Below are 21,810 nucleotides of genomic sequence, written 5' to 3' on the forward strand. Positions count from 1 at the left end.
CTCCAAGATCCCCACACGTGGGTGGGACTATTCAGTGCTTATGACTATTGATGTGGATCCTCCTGGTAGAGAAGTTCTGTTCATTTTCCGTGGATCAAAATAGACTACGATGGTGTGTGTATTGGTGGCCTGGAACTGCTTTAGATTTTGGTGGGTACAGTACCATTAGGTTTAACTATTGAGCATGTCTTCTAGGGATTAAGTCAACGCAGGTGGAGTCGGGATAAAACATCCACTGAATGTCACCTTTCCCAAGGAGATTTTCACTTTGCACATATCAGGGAGCTGCTACTGACTGTATATGGTCAATACCTTCTTTGGGTGAGCCATTACCCCAGTGACTCAAATCAATAGCCAAGAATACAACACCATGTTCTTTATGTACTGTTGTGGGGTCTCCTACACATGGCTCTCAGTGTCAGGGGGTAATCTGATGCTACATGGATTGGAATGCTATTGTTAACCATGACAACTTCTGGAAGGTTAGCCACTTCTTTCCGGTGCCGCTTTGGAACAGCATGGCAGTGATGAAATTCTTAAACTCGGTCTCTTGTACTCTGTTGGTCCCCCATGCATTAAGAACCTGGCTATTTGTCTCCAACACCACCATATGAATATATTTTCAATGACGCACGGCTCAGGCACAGCTGTGGTTTCAATTTGCTGATTTGCTCCATTGACATGACACTGAGTGAGGTACCCATGCCAACAAACACCATTCCTTGGATGAGGACTTTGCCTTAGATGTTTGGTGCATGGAATTCAACAAGCAGGTAAACAATAGACCTTTGTACCATATATGATTTTCTTTTTTTAATCTCAAGTGTTTCTTATTTTCAGAAAGAATACTGAATCAGTTCAGTGAAACCCTTTTGATTTGGCCACTGGAGTTGTTGATGTCATGAATACGTTCCTAACAGCATATTTCAATTACATAAATGCTACTCCTGGAGTGTCCAACCTCATAACCAATCATAGTATAATTAATCACCTTTCCCAATAAATATTGTTAGCTCTCTTAATTTGCAGGTGAATGTAACGTGCCTTATATCTACTCAGAAATAAGCTAAAGAGATTGAGAACATATTTTATATATTTACAATAATATGAAAGGTCGTTTTCTATTCGCTTAAATCACCACTAATGCCTTTACAATACTGCACACTGAAACAAACTACCATGTTATCATTTGATATTGACCCTTCCACATTTAGCCTAAATGTCCAAGTAAGCTTATCCTCGTTTTTGGGTAAGCGTACCATCATTTTGATATTGGCATAGCCACGCCGAGAACTGTATATTTTATGCAGTCAGCTCTTCTACTGTACCCTACTATATGTATCCCAAGGCAGTCTCTGATTCATCCCACGAGTAGAGTCCTGCACCTGCTTATTAATATATGTTTCTTGAGTTCTGATTGGGTCATGTATTCTTTCTCTAATTTGTATACGGAAGAAAAAGGAATAAAAATAGTGTGGACTGTAGAGAATTTAGCATCATGTACTCAAACTGATTAGACGGCAGAGCGCAGGTCTGTTTAAATTGAAAATAACACTTAAAACATTATTATGGCTTGTTTGAGGTTTTAGAATTAAACAGACCACCCAGGATTTTGCAACAAAACACAATATCGGCACTTGCTACGATTTTTACAAAAGTGCCTGCAAAATATGATTTTAAAAAACTGCTGTTCACCCTCTCTTTACTGGCTCTGTGCTGCCACTGATCCAGTAAAGAGAGGGTGAGCAACAGGCCAGCAGAGGTGTTAAATTAATATTCTACCTCCCTTTAAAATGCTCCTAGCCCCTTCCAGGGCAATGAGCCTGCAGGCCGCCTGTAGTATTGAAGAAAGGATGCTCCAAGCCAGGTAGTTTACCACGTAGATTTATTGAGGTGATAAGTAGATACAGAGAGATAAAGTCAGAGTCTAAGTAGGAGCCCCACCAGGAGCAGCTTCCCTGCTGCTCAGCCCTTCATCCAACTGATTCACGCACGCACACATTCCAAACACTAACATTCCATCAGGCGGTCATTCTGGCTGAGCAGCAGGATACCACATATCTCCCCCCTTTACAACGCAAAGGAAGGAAGTTTTAAAAGGTATCAAAAAGAGGCGAGAAAATAAAAGAATGAAATACAGTGAATGGTACACTGAAAGAAGGCGTGAAAATGAAATATGGAAAGAGCAAACAGAGGAAGTAAAGTGGATATGAAGTGAGAAGAATGGAAATGAAAAATGGAAAAATAGGAAATGCAAACAAGAAAAGAAGAAAAGAAAACAATGACTAAAGCACCAACACTCTTTCTCACAGAAAGACAAAAGACAAACGCACATCCTCCCACACATAAATAACAAAACAAACCCAAGTACAAAGATATGAAAGCTGGCCAGGCAAACACAAAAATATACAAGGGCATAAGCAAAAAGGTGAAGGAAAGAATGAAACACAGAAGCAAGAGAACAGTGAAAGGTGGAAGACAGCTGTAGATAGAACAAAAGCATAGGGAAAAGAAGGCTGTCGTTCACACAAGCAGAATACAGCAGTGGTATGAAACACAGTAAATAAACGGGTGTCAAGCTCACAAAGGTGGGAAAAGGAAAGGTGAGCTACACTATAGAACTTACCCAAAAGCAGGTTGGGTGGAAGATATGGGAGGGACCCACACAGCACAAGGTAAACTTGTAAAATGCAACATGTGCAATATATATATATATATATATATATATGGATGAACCACATGAAACAACGTACGGTAAAGTAAAGGAGAAGAAGGTGTGGGAGGGACCCACACAGCACAATGTAAAAATATGTCAAATGCAACATGCGCACTCTGATGTGACTGCGCCATAGCAGTTGAACCGCTTCTGCCATATTTTCAAATACCGCTCGAGCGCACACATAGCCCGCTCGCACTCTCACCGTAATTTCTGCTGCTTAGCGACTCCTGCCTCCGTTTTCTTGTGACGTCTCCTGCATTTAGAACTGCGTTCCTTCCTCTGTATCCCAGCATGCATTGACGTGCCTGGAGCCACCCGTCACGCCACGTGCCTCCATTTTGTCTGGCACCACCGGAGCACTTTGACTTCCTATTGTGCTGCCAACCACTGCCAACCACGTTTTCAAGCTATTGACAACGTCGTTACTTCATCCTCACCTGCACATCAAGCACTACCAGTCCTTTGCTGAGTGCCAATGCTGAGGTGTTTTCCAGCTTGCGATCAGCATTTTAATTTTATTTTCAGTCTTCTTGCCAGTTGGTTGGACCAAAATTTTTATCGTCAAAGCACCGTGAGCACAACATTTGCAGTTTTATTAACCACGTAACAGTGCCACCTAGCGGCCAACCACCACCACTGCACCTCTACAAGGAAAAAATAAAGTCCACTTTAGACATTATAAATACACTTCCTCCTGTGTTTTTCCCTCATCAATTTTCCTACAAGGTACTACTTCATTCCTTTTCATTGTTTTTCACCGAAACTCAGCACAGTTCTTCAGCTGTTTCCAGACCACGGTGACCACTTCATTTATTTTATTATTTTCTTGGGACATTGCCACACCTCATCTTAGCAGAGTGTCACTAAGTGCTAATGTGCCATGCCCTGTACATCTTGCCTTGATGCAATATCATACATGCTCAAAATGTGTACTTTATGGTTTTTTTACTGTTATATTTTACATTATTATATTTAATTGCTCGGTACATTGTATTTTCACTGCTGTAACGCCACTTAATGGGATCCTTCATTTAAGTTACGTGAATTTCCGTTCACTACAATTTATGCTTGCACTTTGCCTGTTGCACATGTCTCATTCCTTCATGTGGTCATACTCCACATCCTTTTCAGTTTCATTCGATACATTGTTCCGTGTGCCGTTTCCGCACACCTTTCACCGCAAATTGCTTTGGGGTTTTCATTGTTCAAAGCACTTTACGTTGCAGTGCTTATTTACATTGTGCTAATTCAAGTTACTTTACAGTGCCTTCTTCCCAAGCTCCTGTAGGAAATTTTTTTTTTCCCCTAAGGCATGTTTTATGATAGCCTACACGCTATTTATATTTGTTACTTACATTACGTTTAATTGCTGTACTTTTCTTACATATTCCCTGTTCATGGGATCTATGACAGTCTGTAGTTTCACCCTATATGGTACCAGATGTAGTTTTGAAGAAAGGACGCTCCAAGCCAGGTAGTTTACCACGTAGATTTATTGAAGTGGTAAGTTAGATACAGCGAGATAAAGTCAGAGTCTAAGTAGATGGCAGCAAATGACCATACAGTTCAGTTTTTAGAAACTCCTAGAGCGCCGTTTAAATTGTAAGTGTGAAATTGACAAAAGAGCTCGGCTCTAGAGCTTCTCACACGGCCTCTTGTCCAATAAAATCTCAGATTAAAGATCTCTTTCTCCGGTTTCAGATTTCCTTTGCTGGTATTGAAAGTACCGGTTCAAATTTTCTTCCCCCATTCTGGGCACTGTGCAATCTGCTCCATAACCTGAGCAGGAACCAGGCACTGACCGGGTCTCGTCCTCATTCCCGGTTTTTGGTCTCTTTGTCACGTTAAAGCTCTGATCAGGGAGACAGCAGGAAATGGTAGGCAGCAGGAATTGGCAGGTAGCAGAACAGTGCTCCAGGGCAGCAGTAAAGGCAAGCAGGCAGTATATAGCAGGTAGGTAGTAGGCAGAAAGGAACTGGCAGGAACTGCAGGCAGGAGGAGCAGGTACAGATAAATTGTAACTGGCACGGTTGAATTGTGGGCGACCGATGAAAGGGGTTCTTGTATCTTCAGCCTCTTTTTTTCAGACTGTAGACACCCCACTCATGGTACCAGATGTAGTATTGAAGAAAGGACGCTCCAAGCCAGGTAGTTTACCACGTAGATTTATTGAGGTGGTAAGTTAGATACAGAGAGATAAAGTCAGAGACTAAGTAGGAGCTCCACCAGGAGCAGCTTCCCTGCTGCTCAGCCCTTCATCCACATGATTCACACACGCACACATTCCAAACACTAACATTCCATCAGGCAGTCATTCTGGCTGAGCAGCAGGATACCACACCGCGTCACACGTTTGTGTGACCCTTGCAGGCCACTGAAAGTCTGTCCTGTTCCCCACCCTCAAAGGCACTTCTATCCTTCGGCTCCCCATTGTCTCTTGTTAACCCCTAACCCCCACCATATCTCCTAATTGTTTTATACCTACCCTCAACCTTCTCTGACACCACCCCCTCCTCCCCCAGCTTCCGCCCCTGCTGCCCTGCACGCATACGTTGTCTGATGCCAAAAAAAACAGGTTTCATATTGTTGTAATCTGCTCTCTTTGACATTAGACATCCTCCGACTACGGGCGCTGCACTGCTGGAGACTCTGCTACATCACAGACCGTGACATAGCACAGTCTCCAGCAGTGACAGAGCACAAGCTTTCGGTATTTTTGTGGTGGGCAAATATTTTACCCACTGCAAAAATATTGCACATTTTGAGGTTTTGGCCCGCAAATTTTGCTTTTTTAGCCGCAAAAATTGCCACCCAAAGCCGCAAAATCCTGGGGGGACTGATTCAACATGTTAGACATCCACGACCTTACCCAAGTATCTGTTTTCTTTCACAAGATGAAGATGTTCATTGTGAGCAGGAAACACATCACTTACCAAAAGTCTCTGGTGCTTCTTTCTGGGATTAGCTTCATCTTTATTCTTGTACAATGTGAAGTCCACAGTGCTGGAACTCTGGAGTTTCCCATTTGAAAACTGAGCTGCAGATAAAAGATATTATAAAGTGAGGAACAACGGGTGTGAGCTGAGCTTTGTATGAAACAAATTGGTATTTATTTAAATCATTTTGAAATCCCACTGGTCTATTACCTTTATTATGCAAAGTAACATATTTACAGATCTGTCTAATGCACTTTACCGTTAGGAAACTATGCTGATTTGGAAGCTGTAACCCATGTTTTTCATAGTATTTGGCGATTTCCTACTTCACAACTGATTTCATTCATCTTCTCAACACTTATGTCAGGCTATCCAGGTTATAGTGCAAAGCTGCTAAGTGGTTGTATTGACCTAACACAGTCACAGAGGGATTAGGTGAAATATTGGAGTTCAAATTTTGAGCCGCAAAACGGCTGGCTGATGAAGGCAGTGGGAATCTGCTTCTGTCAGTTGAGCTGTGCTGATGGAGCGTGGCAATAGGCGCATTTCTTCTGTACTATGTTTGGACTTAGTTTATTAAAAACATCACTGAGAAGTAGAGTCTTTCCTCATTTTCTTTTAGGACCTCATCTTGTTTTAAGCACTACATTACCAAAAGAACAGGTTAGGTGTCTAAGTGGAAAACACTGACCACCAGGAGCTAGGAAAACTGCTTACCGTATGAAGACTTACGCTAGCTATGTGCTGCTGTATGGAATTTTGGATCATCTAGAGTGCCTCTAGGAACAGTGTGGCAAGCACTTGGTCCCAACCTCCCCATTGTCAGGAAGCTCTCTCACTTCAGAATGCCCACTTTTGAGACAATTCCTATACATTGATTACTAGTTTTTATGGTCATTGCATAATTTAATTTTATATATATACACCGGTTACAAAAGCCTTTAATTGTTCAAATCCCATTCCATATCTTGATGTAACCCTAGTTAGGTTTTTGATCTGTATTCATGTAAAATGCCTTCGACCCAACAGGTGCAGGTATGCTATGTAAATGGTTAAAAGCAAAACTAAATGCCAGTAGGGCTCAAGCACACCAAGCGTACATGGGCCTGAGACATTAGGACTAACACATTTCTAATGCATTCATGGAGTATTTTCAAAAAGATTAGAATTTTACACCATAGATATTATCCCCCTACTTCTGATACCGCACATTTTGGAAGAAATTCAGTAAAAAGTATTTGTGTATGCCGTACTCAAATACAATTATCCAGTAGGGATTTTTATCTGTAAAAAGATTTAACCTAATAGGCGTAATGAGCATACAACACCCTGAGGACTGAGAGTTTACCATTTTCTCACATCCACACAATAGTTACAGGATTGATAAAATTATCATTAATAATCCTACATATCATTAGAAGAATGCAGTTATCAATCCCCTCCTGGTTTATGATTATGCATGTTTCCTTAACATATCCAATTACTAATTTAGACAACTCAAACAGAACCTGAAGGTTGAATGAATAATAACTACAAGAGAATACACTCACTTTAGCTAAAGATGGCATTTCACCATTCCTAAATGAAAACAAAGGAACTTTCCCCTCTCCGCAAACAATTAAGGATGCCTTAAAAGCCATACTAAGAGGCCTCATAAGTGGAATGGTGACCAAAAAAACAAGAATTATGACACCTAGCTATTGGACTTAAAAAAAAAAATGTTAAAACCAAATGACATGGAACAAAGACCTTTGCAAAGCAAAGGGTATGGCGTTCTAAATAAGTGGAAAGAAGGTAAAAAGAAATAGAATACACTAAGTAAATGTACAGACTCCTGAGTAAGTTTACAAAGAAAAATGTGCGGTCAAACTAACGCTAGAAAAAACAAGCAAACTTTCTAAAATATAACAATAATAAAAAAAATGTGGCCATGGTTAATAAAAACAAGCATTGGCATAGCCAATAGGTCTTGCCTTTGGGACCTTAGAAGTGTTTAGCCATGCAACAGTTGCTGTTGTTGCACCAAGGATATTGTGCTGCATAACTAAACACTTATAAGGTCCCAAAAGCGAGACCTATTGGCTATGCCAATGCTTGTTTTTCTCTTCGAGTGACAGGCTAGCTAAAATGGTTTACGTTGTTTGACCACATCAGAGTGACTGTGTGTTTAGCCAGAGACCATATTGTGGCAGTTCGACAGCTCACCAAATTGACCGACATAACCTGGTTTTGTGATGGTAATTCCTTCAGCCAACCTCATTTGCAGAAATCCACATACCTTGAGGGAAAATAAATGACCCATAGAGAGAAAACCTATTGTCTTTTTTTAAATGTACTTTTTTAGTTACTTAAAAATACAAATAATGATGCATGCTATTCTTGGTAGCGTTTCAGCTTTTGTCCATTTTACCTTCAAATTTTGCTTATGATTTCTAGTGTTTTAGTGAGAAAGTGTCGTAACAAACTATACGTTGTTTTGCTGAGCAGAGGAAAGCTAGTTCCAGTTGCGCTGTGTAACAAATTCTGCCACAGCTAAATAAAAAATCTTCAATTCAATTTTTCGAAACCTTGGCATTGTGGTGGCATCAGATGTTTGGGCTTGAATTAATATCCATCTCTACGCAGAAAGTTCTAATGTTTCATGGAGTTAGCCTGGTGAAGGCAGACACAGAATTTTTACATTTCTTAAATAACACAATCCCAGAGATTCCTCCACTAGGGTCAAAAGAGATGAATTATGTAATTTATATATAATCCCAACATGCTAGAACGATATTTTCCTGTGTAATTATGTAGCACTAAACCTGCGAATAGCAATCACCTTTCTTAGTCAACATGGTCAGAAGGGTAATGATTTGCAAACTCATGAGATTAAAATGTCACAACTACAATGTAGTGCTGCTAGTGGTGTCTTATCACCATTCTGGATTCATTTGTGTAGTTGTGTTATGTGTACAGAGAAAAAAAGTGCTGGTCAAGTCATAGCGCTTTAATTTTCCAACTTTTAGTCATGCTGCTGTACCACATGGCTAAAGACAATAGCCTTGGCACAAGTAAGACCTATTGGCTTAGCAAAGACTTGTTTAAACATGGGGATTGGTGTTTACAAACCTTTCTCAATTTGCAGTCAAAGAAAGAATAGCAAAGTGAATTATGTGACAATCTTGCTGGGGTACTGGGTGTGTGAAACAAAAGGCTGTAGAAGTCATTTCTTGTAACACACAACAAAATGCAAATGCCTCTTAATGAACTGTACACATTCAGCAGTTATGAAAGCAAAACTGAAATATTTTTTTGTAATTCTGAAGTGTTGATGGACACAAAGATTAAATAGGATCAAGACACTTTACTTGGGGCTGCACAAAAAAGAAATATTCACTAAAACCCAATTTCCAAACATTATGATTTGTGTGCAATTTAGTTTTTATCAGTAAAACTGTACATTTGTGCAAAACCAGTGGCCATTTCAATGGAAAATGTATTGTCTGTAAACGACAGTGCTCTACCACACATTGCTTTAGTTACATAAAATAATGGTCCACCTCATGTCCATTAAAAATACGTGAGTCGCGAAAATTTGTCATTCTAAAAATTGGGTGCGTTTCTAAAAAGTATGAGAAGCACTCTAGAAGACATTAATATAACCCTGTTCTTCTTTTGCCCTCACATTAAAATTATCCCGTCCGTCTGTTAGATGACTAGGAAAATACTATCCTCCATCAGCCCTTATGGGAGACCATTCCAAGTATTTTACCATTCTTTCCAGCTCTTAAAGGTAAAATCTTTGAAGAGGAACACTGTGATTAAACAAAAATGACAGCATAGGATGGAGTGAGGAACAAGATCGTAGCGTGGCTTGTGTTCAAGGTTGGCAGAGGCCCTCTTCAGTGCCAGACTTGAAGAGACAGGTCACATTCCAGAATGGTCTTACAAGGACTTATTAGTTGATAACCTGGAAATCTCCAAGAATACCTAAGGGGAATAAGATAATTGTCGGCCCTACCCTCAAACAACCCCTAAAATGCCCAAGCGTCCTATAGCATAATCTAAAGAGGGCCAAGATGGTGTTTCCTATAAGTATCCGCATCCTTAGCCTTCTCTAACCTTAACATTCAATGTTAATCACCTTGTAAGAACTGGGAAATTAATCTGCATGCGCTAGTTAGTTACAAAAATTAAGTTATCAAGTATCTTATGCTTTTTTACTTTTTTGTAAAGTTGAATTTTGTGTTTCTCTTACTCTGAGCTTCGAGATATATGTTGTCTCAATCAGCAGTTCAGATCTGGGTGGACATTTTTATTTTCAGTACTTTCTCTTTAAAAAAAAAAAACTTTCTAGCCACTTGTACCATTAGGCATCTTGTCCTTACTAAAATTTCTAATCATTTGACAAAACCATAAAACCGTTTCAATGGTTCTTTTGCTTGCTCATTTTAGATATATTCATTTGGATACTACAATTTAAAGTCAGTTGCACGAAATGTTAAAGCCATTTACATTAATAATAAACACGGGCATCTGAAGACTAGTCTTATTATTTGTGTACAAATAAACCATAACAAAGTTTAATACTCTTAGTTCTCTGAGTCAACCGACTGGGAACCATGCTTGAAAAGACTGTCAAGTTCAGTGTTTTCCTACAGCGGTTTATCAAGCGTGCTCGGAATAAGCGTGAGGCCATCTCAGTCTTAGTGACACGAGTCACCTCAGCCATCTGTACCTCTCCTGCTGTACCTGGAAGCTCCGACACGACACGCAGTGCAGTACTTGGAAAGTTTGAGGCATTCTTTCTGTGAACATAAATGAGTAAGGCTAAACTAGTCCAAACTAGCAACTGCTCGTACCGCTGCTTTGCTTTCAATTCTGATTTCCCACTCTTATAACTATGCCCGCCTAAACGTATGAAGTACGCAAACGCCAATGACGTTTAAAACTATTTGCTCAGCTGCCATCATGGAACGAGATAAAGACATCAACGTCGGGACATCTTAGAATCTGAAAGTTTCTCCCGAAAGTGATATGGTATTCGTTTCACACTCGCTCTGTAGATGTAGGGAGTGATCTTAAAGGGCTGATGGTCCGCTAGTACACACGACGACATGTTAAAGCTGGAGTGTCGCTAGAAGCGCCCCGACAACACAGTTTATAATGGGTGCCATCTTGAAGAGGGAACTACTGCCCGATGTTCTCATTTTAAAGACCCTGGAATGCAACGCGCTAGGTCAACCGGCGAGAAAGTTAAACACAAGCATTGGCCGCGCGGCCGTGAAATTAACGCCGCGCGGCCATGAAAGAGAAAGTGAGCCACACGGAGTAACATGGAAGCGGGGGGGGGGGGGGGCGGTGAGTGCTGAAGCAACACAGGGAAGGGTGAGGGGATGGATGTGAGAAACAACATGCAGGCTGGCAAATGGTGTGCACTTTCGCGGCCGCTTTGATGTTCTCAGTGGCCGCGCGGCTCACTGAGAACATCAAAGCGGCCCCGAAAGTGATCAGGCAGGCTGACAAATGGTGCGTGCTCCCGGCGCACATGCACTGTAGTTGGAGGCCTGAAAAGCCACTAGTCTGCACTTCCAAATCCCGCTTACTAAAACTCTCGCCAGAGTGGCGCTAAAGCGCTGGCTCAGGCGAGACCTAATGAATGGCATAATACATTAAAAAAAGTAACTAATGTTGCAAATGTTTTTAGGGACTACCGTACCACACTATATACTGCCTTGATAAGTACTAACATTAAGGATTGCTTGACATTTCTGGAAGTCGTGAATCGCCCAAAGATCTTACAGGCAGGTAAAAAGCGGTTAGAAAAAATAATAGAAGAGGAAGTCAAAAGAGCTATTAATTTCCTAAAACTGGGCAAAACACCAAGACCAGGTGGTTTTGGGCCAGTTTCTACAAACAATGTAGTCAAGAAGCACTAGACCCCTTACTGATTTTTCTTTACCTTTATTGCGAGTTAGGCATTGTTAAAGCATATTTTCAGTAGCTGCTATTGTAATATGCAAAAGAAGGGGATTAAACAACCCCAAGTAAAAAATTATAGATTTATAGCGTTAATTAACACAGATTGTAAATTACATGCCAAACTTGTGGCCAACAGGTTGAAAGCACTTTTACAAAACCTAATTCATCTGTCACAGATAGGCTTCATTAAGGGAAGATTTTCCAGTGACAACAATCACCACTTCTAACATGTTATTGAAAAAACGAATCTAATACATTCCCCAGTTGCAGCAACTGCCTTCTATGCAGAAAAGGCATTTTAAAAAGTTGAATGGTCATTCTTTCAGCTATCTTACATGTTTTTAGAACAGTTTTTCTAATTGATTATGGCTCACAATGCTACTCCAACACCTAAAGTGAGAGCAAACAGGTTCCTATCAATTCATTCAATCTAGACCAGGGTTCTCCAAAGTCGGTCCTGGGGGGCTGGATCCATGCCAGATTTTTCAGATAACTATATTTATCTAAATGGGGATATGATAAAAATCTGGCATGGATCGGCCCTCCAGGACTGACTTGGAGAACCCAGAAACCGTAGGACGAGACAGGGATGAAGATGCCCCTTATCACCCTTGCTCTTCCTTTTGACATCTAAACCCTTACTAAAGTCCCTTAGGAGGCTCTGTATTGTATTGTATTGTATGGTATTGCAGCCTTTATATGTTTACTACCTCTATGTGGGGCAGTGAAGTGCTTGCCTACATGTGTAGCACGCTACACTGCGTAGGGTATGTGGTTGGAAGGATGTTGTCTTTGTTTAAATTCTATGTTGGAAGTGTTTCTGTTTTGTGTTTGGTGACTACCAAGGTGTGGTTATCATGTTACGGGGCGCAGCATGTAGGAGTGTGCTGGATGATGAAATGTGAGAAAAAGACAAACAGTTTTATGGTTTTCAGTATGCGGCAACTTTGCACAGCTCTGCAGGTCCATTTCTGGTATTTTATACAATGTAGTCTGCTCTGTTGTTCACTGCACTGGGTTGTCCAATCTGAGATGTTTTGTATAGTTGTCATCCTGAGCTGGCACAGTTGGAGGGAGAGAGAAGTGGAGAGATCTGCTGGGACGGGCATTCTTATTATCATCCCATATCGGAGTGTCTTTGTGAGGTGTGCAGAAAGTAAGATTGTACAGATATATTGGACCTGCACTGTTGTACCATATTAAAGTCCTCCGTCCAGCAATGTGTGACAGATCTCTTCAGCCATTCCATGCCTCTTCAGTAGGTGAACAACCCTCATAGAATACATGTACTACGCAAATTTAGGAGCTATAAGTAATCATTTGTTTCTGACTGCTGCGCATTATGGTTTAAGTATTATTGTGGGCTACAACTGTTATATATGCAAGTACGTAACAATATAATGCCATGGTGAACCGTAGGTGAGCCCTTCTTAGCTTATCTGCATCTAGAAAACAGTTTGCTGGTTGAAATGTTTGCACTTCGTAGGCTGTAGGGTGAAGATTGCGCTTGAGGGTGCAACTGTTTTTTTGGCTCTGTTGCTGGGAAGTGGGGGTGCAGTATTCTAGAAAATAGCCATGTTTTCAACTGTCTTCAAAGTGTATATGTTCCTAGGTGCTTCTATTGTTGGCTGGCAGTGAGTTCCAAAGCTTGACAGCTTGTACTGAGAAAGCAGTGCCTCTTACACATTTCTAATGGTAAAACGGTATGATGATAAGTGGTGCAAGCCTGGTGTGCAGTGTTCTGTTTAGTTTGTATCGCCCAAGAAATTGCAAGGAGCAGAGGGGGCAGGATGTGATCACAGAGGGCAGTATGTGAGTAAATGAGGCAGCGTGAGTGGAACTGGGCAGTCATTGAGCAGAAGAGATAAAGAGCAGATAGGGTGGCGTAGGAGGATATTGTGTATTCATAAATGTTTACTGCATGTTAAAATAACTTGCTAATCTTAAAATGGATTAATTTGAATACATATCACAAGTGGGTATGTTCACCGCACTATATCCCACCTGTAATTCTCTTGCATTTATTTTTTAAAAATGAATCATATGACCCAGGACATACCAATAATTTCATGGACCTGGCTCCCTTGCACCAGTGGTGGTGTGAGCTGCAGTGGTGGACAAATGACCCTGGAGCCTGTGACGAGACAAACTTCAGTAGCCCAGAGGCGGGCCATCGCACCCCAGCCCCTTCCCCAATGAATGATCAGCTGCCTGCCCAGGCAAACCTCCAACAACACAGACCCCTGAAACAACTCAGTGAGATCATCATGCATTTAATGTTTTTGTTATGGAAGTAAGAATATACATATTAAACAAGACCTTCAAAATAAAGGCAACGTATTAAGTGAGTAAGATCAACACTGTTAATAGATCAGGGAAACAAACATGACTAGATTGTTTTTGAAAGTGCAGGTAAAAACTGTGTATTTCACAGGGTTTCCAGGAAAACACATTTTACAAATATATGTAGATAATGCCCAAATATGAAAAAAGAGCATGAGTTGTTTTATATTAGAGGTTAATAGATCAAGTTCTGTTTTATCCAGTGGATTCTGGAACATATAATTCTGCTTTTCTAATGGGAAAAATAAACATGCTTTTCTAATGGGAAAAATAAACAGACACAAAATGTAAAGGAAAAAACTGAGCAGTATTAGCTACTTTCGTCTAACACTGACCAACGTGAGGGCTCTGCATTTTGTTTTAACAACATATCAGGTTGTGTTTTTTTTTTTATTCTAACCGAACAGAAGTAATATAAAACAAAAGTAATATGAGACCCAACATAGGACAACCTCAGAAAACTCATCTTGATCCATGTCAGTTGTGAGAAGTTTATCCTGTCATTGTCCATTGCATTCTGGTACCGGCTCTATTCTCTTTTTTTTAATTTTAAACACAAATTCATAAAACAATATTGGATACCACGTCAGTTTTCCTGTATTCTTGAATAAAATGCGGAACACAGTCAAGCTGTAATAGACACGGCCATCCTATATATGTTTGCAACTTGGCATCAATGGAAGTCTACATTGCACGAACCATAGTAATGTATCTTTTACTACTTGAACGTAACGGCATGTTCTCTATCCTATAAAGTGTCACGTATGGATTATAAATTCTATGTCAAGACCGAAGGCTCCGATTATGCTTCTCATTTCTATACTGTTTATTCACAGGGGCCAATAAAAGAAAAGTTTATAAAGACTACATTACCCATGAACGCTCTTATGTCACATGACCAACCATAGAGTGTCGCCCTTTATAAGCTCTGACCAAGGTAACAGTGTCCTCTTTCTTTGTTGCTCCACAGCCAGTTAGCACCTGTTAGCTTTGTGTCAGTTTAACATTGTCTGTTAACATTTGATTTGCGGGTCACTTCTTAGCCAGCATTTATTTCCTGTTGAGCGTCATACGAGTATACTAACTCCTGGGCGCGCATTGCCTCCCGGACCGGGCGCCTCGCGCCCACGTTGCTGTCCGGTGGAGTGGGAGGAGGGAGCGAGACGCGCGTCGGTTAGACCCGCAGTCCTCTTTTGTTATCCTCACGAGCGGCTCGCATCACGCATGCGCAGCGGCCATTTTAGGTGCTTCCTTCCAATTGGGAAAGCTTAAATGAGCGTTGGAGCAGCGTTTTACTGCTCGTTTATCCCAGTTGCTTGTGTGTGGCACAAATCTGCTCCCAGTGACGCCCGGCAAGTGTGATCTGCGGGGCTGGATAATTTGCATAGGCACTGACTAGAGTGGCTATTAGCTATCACTCCCTCCATCTAATAATAATTTTGCAGTTGATTTGGCTTGCTTGGGGTTGCTCCACTCTCCCTTGATTCTTATATATCTCCATATATATTGGTTCCACATTGGGTTTATCCCTCGTACTTGGGTCCGTACTCCTCCTGTGGGATATACAGCTGCATTGCAGTGTATCATTATGTCTGAATCCTTTTACGAGGAGGAATATTTTGAGGAGGTACCCTCTGGGTCCTTGGAATTAGACCTGCTGGAGGCACTTGATGCAGGGGGACAGCATTCTGTAAATAAAGCCCTGGTGAGAGCCATAGAGTCCTTAAAACAACACCTTTGGGTTACCCCCAACAGCAGGGCTGACTTCCCACCCCTGGCAGTCGCCCCAGATTCAGTGGGAAAGGTACCAAAAAAAAAACACGCTGCCGATTTTGCCAAACTGGCCAAGGCTATATCAAGTGACCATATAACGTCCCCTCTCCTAAGGTGGCGCCTACTGAATCTTACCACGATGACGAGAAAACCTCCTCTTGCCATACGTTAGATCAAGAGGAGGCCCCTTGACCCTCTAAGCACTCGAAAAAGGAGCGCCACGTGGATATCCCTACCCAGCCCAAGCTCCTCACATTTGAACCTACGGAGATTGTTCACCCCCACTCGGTTGCCACCTCAAGAGGTGACGGATTACATCCGGGCTAACCTTAGGCAAGCGGTCGACAAAGATGTCAAGGATTGCTGCGTTCAAAGTGCCCCTGGCCAGACCTGCCGGGTAAGGTGGCAGAGACCCCAGAGGTAGACCCCTCTATACTGACGTATTTAAAAAATTATTCTAAAGTTCCTAAAATGGGCATAGACTGGGCATAGTGATCGTGCCAAGACAAACTTCTGGAAATGATGGGCCCTTTTACCAAAATTTTGGAGTTGGGATTTAAGGCCAAGGATGGCTATCGATCCTGAGGAGCTGATTGGATGGGCGCAACGGGCGGTATGCCAGTTAGGGAATGCTAATTGCTCAATGTCCAGCGTGAGAAGAATCTCTATTCTGCTGAAGCTGGACCCCAATGTACTACAAACAACATTCACAAGGAACTCATTTGAAGATAATCATCTGTTACATACATCAATGGTTGCTTTTGAGTTAATCTCGCACATGTAAGTCAAGAACAATAAAGAATAAAAATTAAATAAGACCAAATGAATGATAAACACAGTAAGCCCACACACGACCTATTTACTTTTTGAAATCTACCAAGCCTCAGCCGAGGTCTTTATTTAATATACACTTTTTAAATAACATATAAAAACATTTTATATATACACAATACCTCTCTTTCTTACATTCGCAGTGCAAAGTGAGCCCCAGTGAAAAAAACCATAACCTTTTATAATGTGACCAAACAAGAAAAAACGAGAGTGTAGAAGGTTATTGGAAAAATTATAAGGACAGTTTATATACAATATACAGTAATTCAGTCAAGGCTGTCTCTTATTTTGTTGTCGACGGCGTTTCGACCCACTTTTAAATACCGGGTCTCATCAGGACTGTATTTCTGGGGACAGTGTAAAACATACAGTCGTCCGTATAGGATCCAGTATGTATAAAGATGTGGCGGATGAAGAATTACATCCAAACTTGGGCTTTTCATTCCTCCAAGAATAGGGGTCAAATAGTACACCCAATATTTAGGGAGATTCAGACTCTCCAAGATATTCTTAACTCCTGTTTCAACACTTATATTCTAATTTCAGAAGAGAAGAGCAAATCTCCTTCTATCAGTGATGACACTGCTGAATACGAGTGCAGCGGCGCTCACCCATTCGTGGCCACTAGTCCAATACGTATTTACTCCGTGTGGTGTCCGTAGCGGAATCAATCTCGCTTGCTGGACCCCAAGTTGGCTGAACTTTCTTCTTCAGAGTCTAGTCCCTTATCTCAGGGTCTTCTATTTGGTCAGTCCTTTCTTAAGGAGCTCACAACGTTTGTTGTCACATTCAGTAGGCTGGATAAGGCACAGAGATCCCGAAGGCGTGCCTTCTGGACGGTTTTCGGAAAGGCCGGACGATATAGAAGGCGGTCGTTCGACTGAGGTTATAACCAAGGCGCCCCACGTGGTCAATACCACCAGCAATGCGGGGGTTACCAAGACCCCAACAACAGCGACTCCTCCTTCCATCCAACCCAGCGCTTCAAAAATCACTTTCGAAAGGGCAGATACGGAGGAAACCAGGGTGGAAACCAGGATGCTGGAAACACAGGTGAGACTGATCCTATGTTCAGAAGTAATGTTGGGGGGCAGGATCCAGTCCTTTCTGCACGTATGGCACACAATCTTGCAGGATGCTTGGATTCTAGAGACAGTGCAGGGTTAAAAGTTAGAGCTGTAGAGCTCCCCCAGCCAGCGTTCCCCCCTCCCTCAGATGTCTTTTTCCTGACAATAGCAGGACTTCATTTACGCCGAGATATTATCTCTGCTGAAGAAAGGGGCCATAGTAGTCACAGACCCGCACCCCGAGGGTTTATCAGCAGCATCCGCTGAGAAGAAAGGGTGGATCTAGGCTTGTGTTAAACCTCAAGGACTTCAATGGCTGGGTGGTTATCGGCATTTCAAGATGGAGGACATCCATCTCTTTCGCGATCTTCTCCAAGAAGGAGATTGAATGGTCCGTTTAGACCTGAAGGACGTGTACTTGTCCGTCCCAATCTTCGCGCCACATCGGCACTTCCTGCAATTCCACTGGCATGGAGTTTTCTACGAATGCAAGGATCTCCCCTTCGGTCTTTCATCGGCACCATGGTGCTTCACAAAACTCCTTCGCCCAGTGGTAGAGTCATTGAGAGCTCGGGGAGTTTGTCTAATCATCTATTTAAAAGACATTATTATCATGGCACATTCCCCACAACTAGCGATGACTCATCTCAACTGGTCAATCAGCCTATTGCAGAGTCTGGGGTTCATTGTGAACTCACAGAAGTCGTCTCTGACTCCGGCGCAGTCGATAGAGTTTCTAGGATTTTAGATCGATTAATGTCTCTGCCAGATTCTCCTCCCAGCGCAGAAGGTCAGATCATTCAAGAGAGAGTCGAGATCGATTCTGAACAAGCAGAATGTATCATTGAGATCAGTAGCCCGAGTGGTTGGTTTTCTGGCCTCTTCGATACAAGCGATTTTGCCCGGTCCCCTTCAATATCGGGCACTCCAAAGACTAAAGATTCAGCATCTCTGGAAAGGCCTCGGTTATGCAGAACAGATCCCTCTTTCGGACGAGGCAAGGTTGGAGATGCTGTGGTGGTTAGATCACATGGAGCCTTGGAACGGCAGAGCAATCTTTGGTTCCATTGCGTTGGGGTTGGGGAGCCCGTTGCGGTAAGATCTCCACTGGGGGTCGCTGGTCTCAGGAGGAACTCTCTTTACATATCAACTGTCTGGAGCTTCTTGTGAGCTCCTTTGCGATCCAAAGTCTTTCCCTTCGGAAGACAGACTGTTGGATCCTGCTCCGCATGGACAACGTGTCAGCAATGCGTTATGTGAACATGCTGGGAGGGACGAGGTACCGTGTGTAAGCCGAGATCGCCAAGGATTTCTGGCACTTCTGCCTACAGCACAGTATTTCGGTAGTAGCAGCATACCTTCCGGGTTGCACCAACAATGTGGCAGATTGGCATTCCCAGTACCTACAGGATTTCAGAGACTGGAGACTCCAACCTCAGATTTTTCGGGCACTGAACCACCTATGGGGCCCCTGCCATTTGGACCTGTTCGCTTCATGCCCCAACAGACAAATCACAGCCTTTTCAGCTGGCGTCTGGATCCGGAGGCGGTTTCCACGGATGCCTTTCTCCAGAACTGGCCAACATCTCTCTGTTACGCGTTTCCCCCATTTATGATGATTCCCAGAGTGCTGACACAGACCTGTTGGCAACAGGCAGAGTTCAATTCAATTCATGAAGCTTTATTCGGTACATTAAAAATGACCATAAAAGCACAACAAAAGAATAAAACATACATTTAAATGTCAGGTACAACAAGTTAGCAATCCAAACCTAAATATTATAGATAAAATAGGTTAGAAACACATACTTTTCCTAGCCTCAATAGATTGAGTTAAAAACATAGCAGTAAAAAAACAGATATCGACATGTTGTAAGTTAAAAATTAAGCTTATAGCCTGATTAACTGTACGTACACCATATTTAAGAAACATAGGTTTTAAACAGGCAATACGAAAATTCATTTACAGTTGTAATTAAGAGAAAGTGCTTAGTGCTCTGTTTGGAGACGCCATCACACATACAGGGCCCCTGCGGATGTTTCTTAATTATTGGCAGTGCCACTAAATAATGAGCTATACCAAACCTCAGTCTGGTCAGCACAAACTTGTGGGATGGCCTTGTCACCCATACCAGATAAATGGGTAAACCTTCAACATTGTTATGTTTGTTATAAAACATAACCGTAGATAGAGAGCCATTAGCAATTGCCCGTTTCCTTGCAACAAATAACAGGAAATTAATTTTCAACTCTTGTTTCGGTATTAAAGATGCTGCGTTAGGGTCCACCAGGATGTTTAGATTAAAAATCTCTGAGAAACATCTGACTACGTAATTTAACCAGGGTATATTTAAGAATTTATCCAGTGAGAGACAATCCTCAATGACCAATCTATTGAAAGATTTTTCTTCCTGAAGCCAGATAGAACGCCAGATCATGAGTGGCCTCAAAGAAAGTAGATCAGTAAGGAAATTAACATCCAGCTCTCGATGGGTAAGCTCAGTACAAGCAGTAGATGGTAGTGACAGGAGTTTTTTAAAAACAGCATTTTCCTCCAACTGCAAAGTATGGGCATGACAGTGTCCCCAAACACCCGCCCCATACAGAGCAATACTAACACACCTAGCTTGATAGATCTTAAACATGTCCCTGGTGCGACGGTCCCCGATCTTCGCTGCAAATCTGAAAACACCATGGGCGTTTTTTGCCATTTTAATACGAATATTTTTAAATTCATTGAGCCACTTTCTATCATTAGAGAAGGTTATACCAAGATAACAAAAAGTATCCACTTGATGCACCTTGTCTTTATCTATAAAAAAGGAATTTAAAACTTTACTCTTCTTTTTGCATCTGGCCCCACATGTCATGATGTACGTTTTCCTCTTGTTGATGGTCAACTTCCTATCCTTAATAAAGGTAGAAAATCTATCAATCAAGCGCTGCAATCCTATTGGGGTTCTGGAGATCAAAACAGCGTCATCAGCATATAATAACACTGGCACAGGGGAGCCTTTGATCTGTGGGACGTCTGCTTTGATTGTTTTTAAAATTGCGTCGATTCCATTAATAAATAAGATAAAAAGGAGGGGGGCCAGTACGCAGCCCTGTCTAATACCTCTTTTAACACTAAATTTTGGGGTGCATTCTCCTTTAGTCCCAAAACGCACACAGGTTTGTAAATTCCCATACAGTCTAGCGAGGAAATAAATAATACCTTCTGGAGCACCCAACTGTAACAGGGTTGACCATAAAATCGAATGGTCAACCATGTCGAAGGCACTACTAAGATCTGCAAAACAGAGGTAAAGTGAACCTGGCTTAGCCTCGGTGTATTTCCCGATCAATAAATCAAGATTTAGGCACTGATCGAGTGTGCCCCTGCCCTTTCTAAAACCATACTGACTGTCAGCTAAGATACCCTCTTGCTCGGCCCATTCCTCTAACCTCACTAACATGATTCTGCTCATAATTTTGACAGATGAGGCAAGAAGAGAGATGGGTCGATAGTTTTTTACATCAGACCTGCTGCCTTTCTTATGTATTGGGATAATAATAGATTCCCCCCATGTTTCGGGGGACTCAGTACATATAGCAGCATTAAAGACTATAGCCAACAGCGGGCTCCACAACTCGGGGGCTGTTTTATACACATCTATGGGTACCCCGTCCGGGCCCTGGGCTTTCCCCTCCTTACTGGCACAGATGCCAGATTCAACCTCGCTAACTGTGAAATTCAAGGGTAGGACAGGCCAACTATTCTGGCAGGCGCCTATACAACTATTAGAGTCAAAAATATTTGAAAAATGGGCAATCCAGCCGTCACTCGGGACATTAGAAGTTAACATTGGAGTATTCTCGTCCTTAAGAAAGGGAGAATTAACAGTGGCCCAAAACAAGGTACCGTTAGATAATTCAGCTGCTTGATTCAAAGAGTCCTATGCCAACTGCTGTAGCTCACTCTTCCTCCGCTTTAGAGCAAGCTTATATTGTAGCCTTAATTTAATTACAGAATCAGTGTCCTTAGGCCTTTTAGCAAGAGCAAGTTTTAATTCGGTTAGTGAACAGGTACACATGTGATCAAACCATCTTGGTACATTGCTACGCTGGCCACCCCTGGGTTTAGTGAATCTAACCTCGATAATTTTGTTGATATCCTTAAAAGCATTTAAAACTT

At 41.9% G+C, this 21,810-nt stretch overlaps 1 protein-coding gene across 1 annotated transcript in view; it reads right to left on the reverse strand.

Moving 5' to 3' along the window:
- Positions 1 to 21,810, reverse strand: part of POLR1E (RNA polymerase I subunit E) — a 118,373-nt gene that overhangs the window by 80,349 nt on the left and 16,214 nt on the right. Inside the window, exon 2 of the mRNA XM_085641091.1 lies at positions 5,653 to 5,756. Within this exon, the coding sequence (XP_085497217.1) occupies positions 5,653 to 5,756 (104 nt within the window). The remainder of the gene's footprint in view (positions 1 to 5,652; positions 5,757 to 21,810) is intronic.

This window comes from Triturus cristatus, chromosome 2_2 (assembly GCF_964204655.1).
Source record: "Triturus cristatus chromosome 2_2, aTriCri1.1, whole genome shotgun sequence".
Taxonomy (NCBI): Eukaryota; Metazoa; Chordata; class Amphibia; order Caudata; family Salamandridae; genus Triturus; species Triturus cristatus.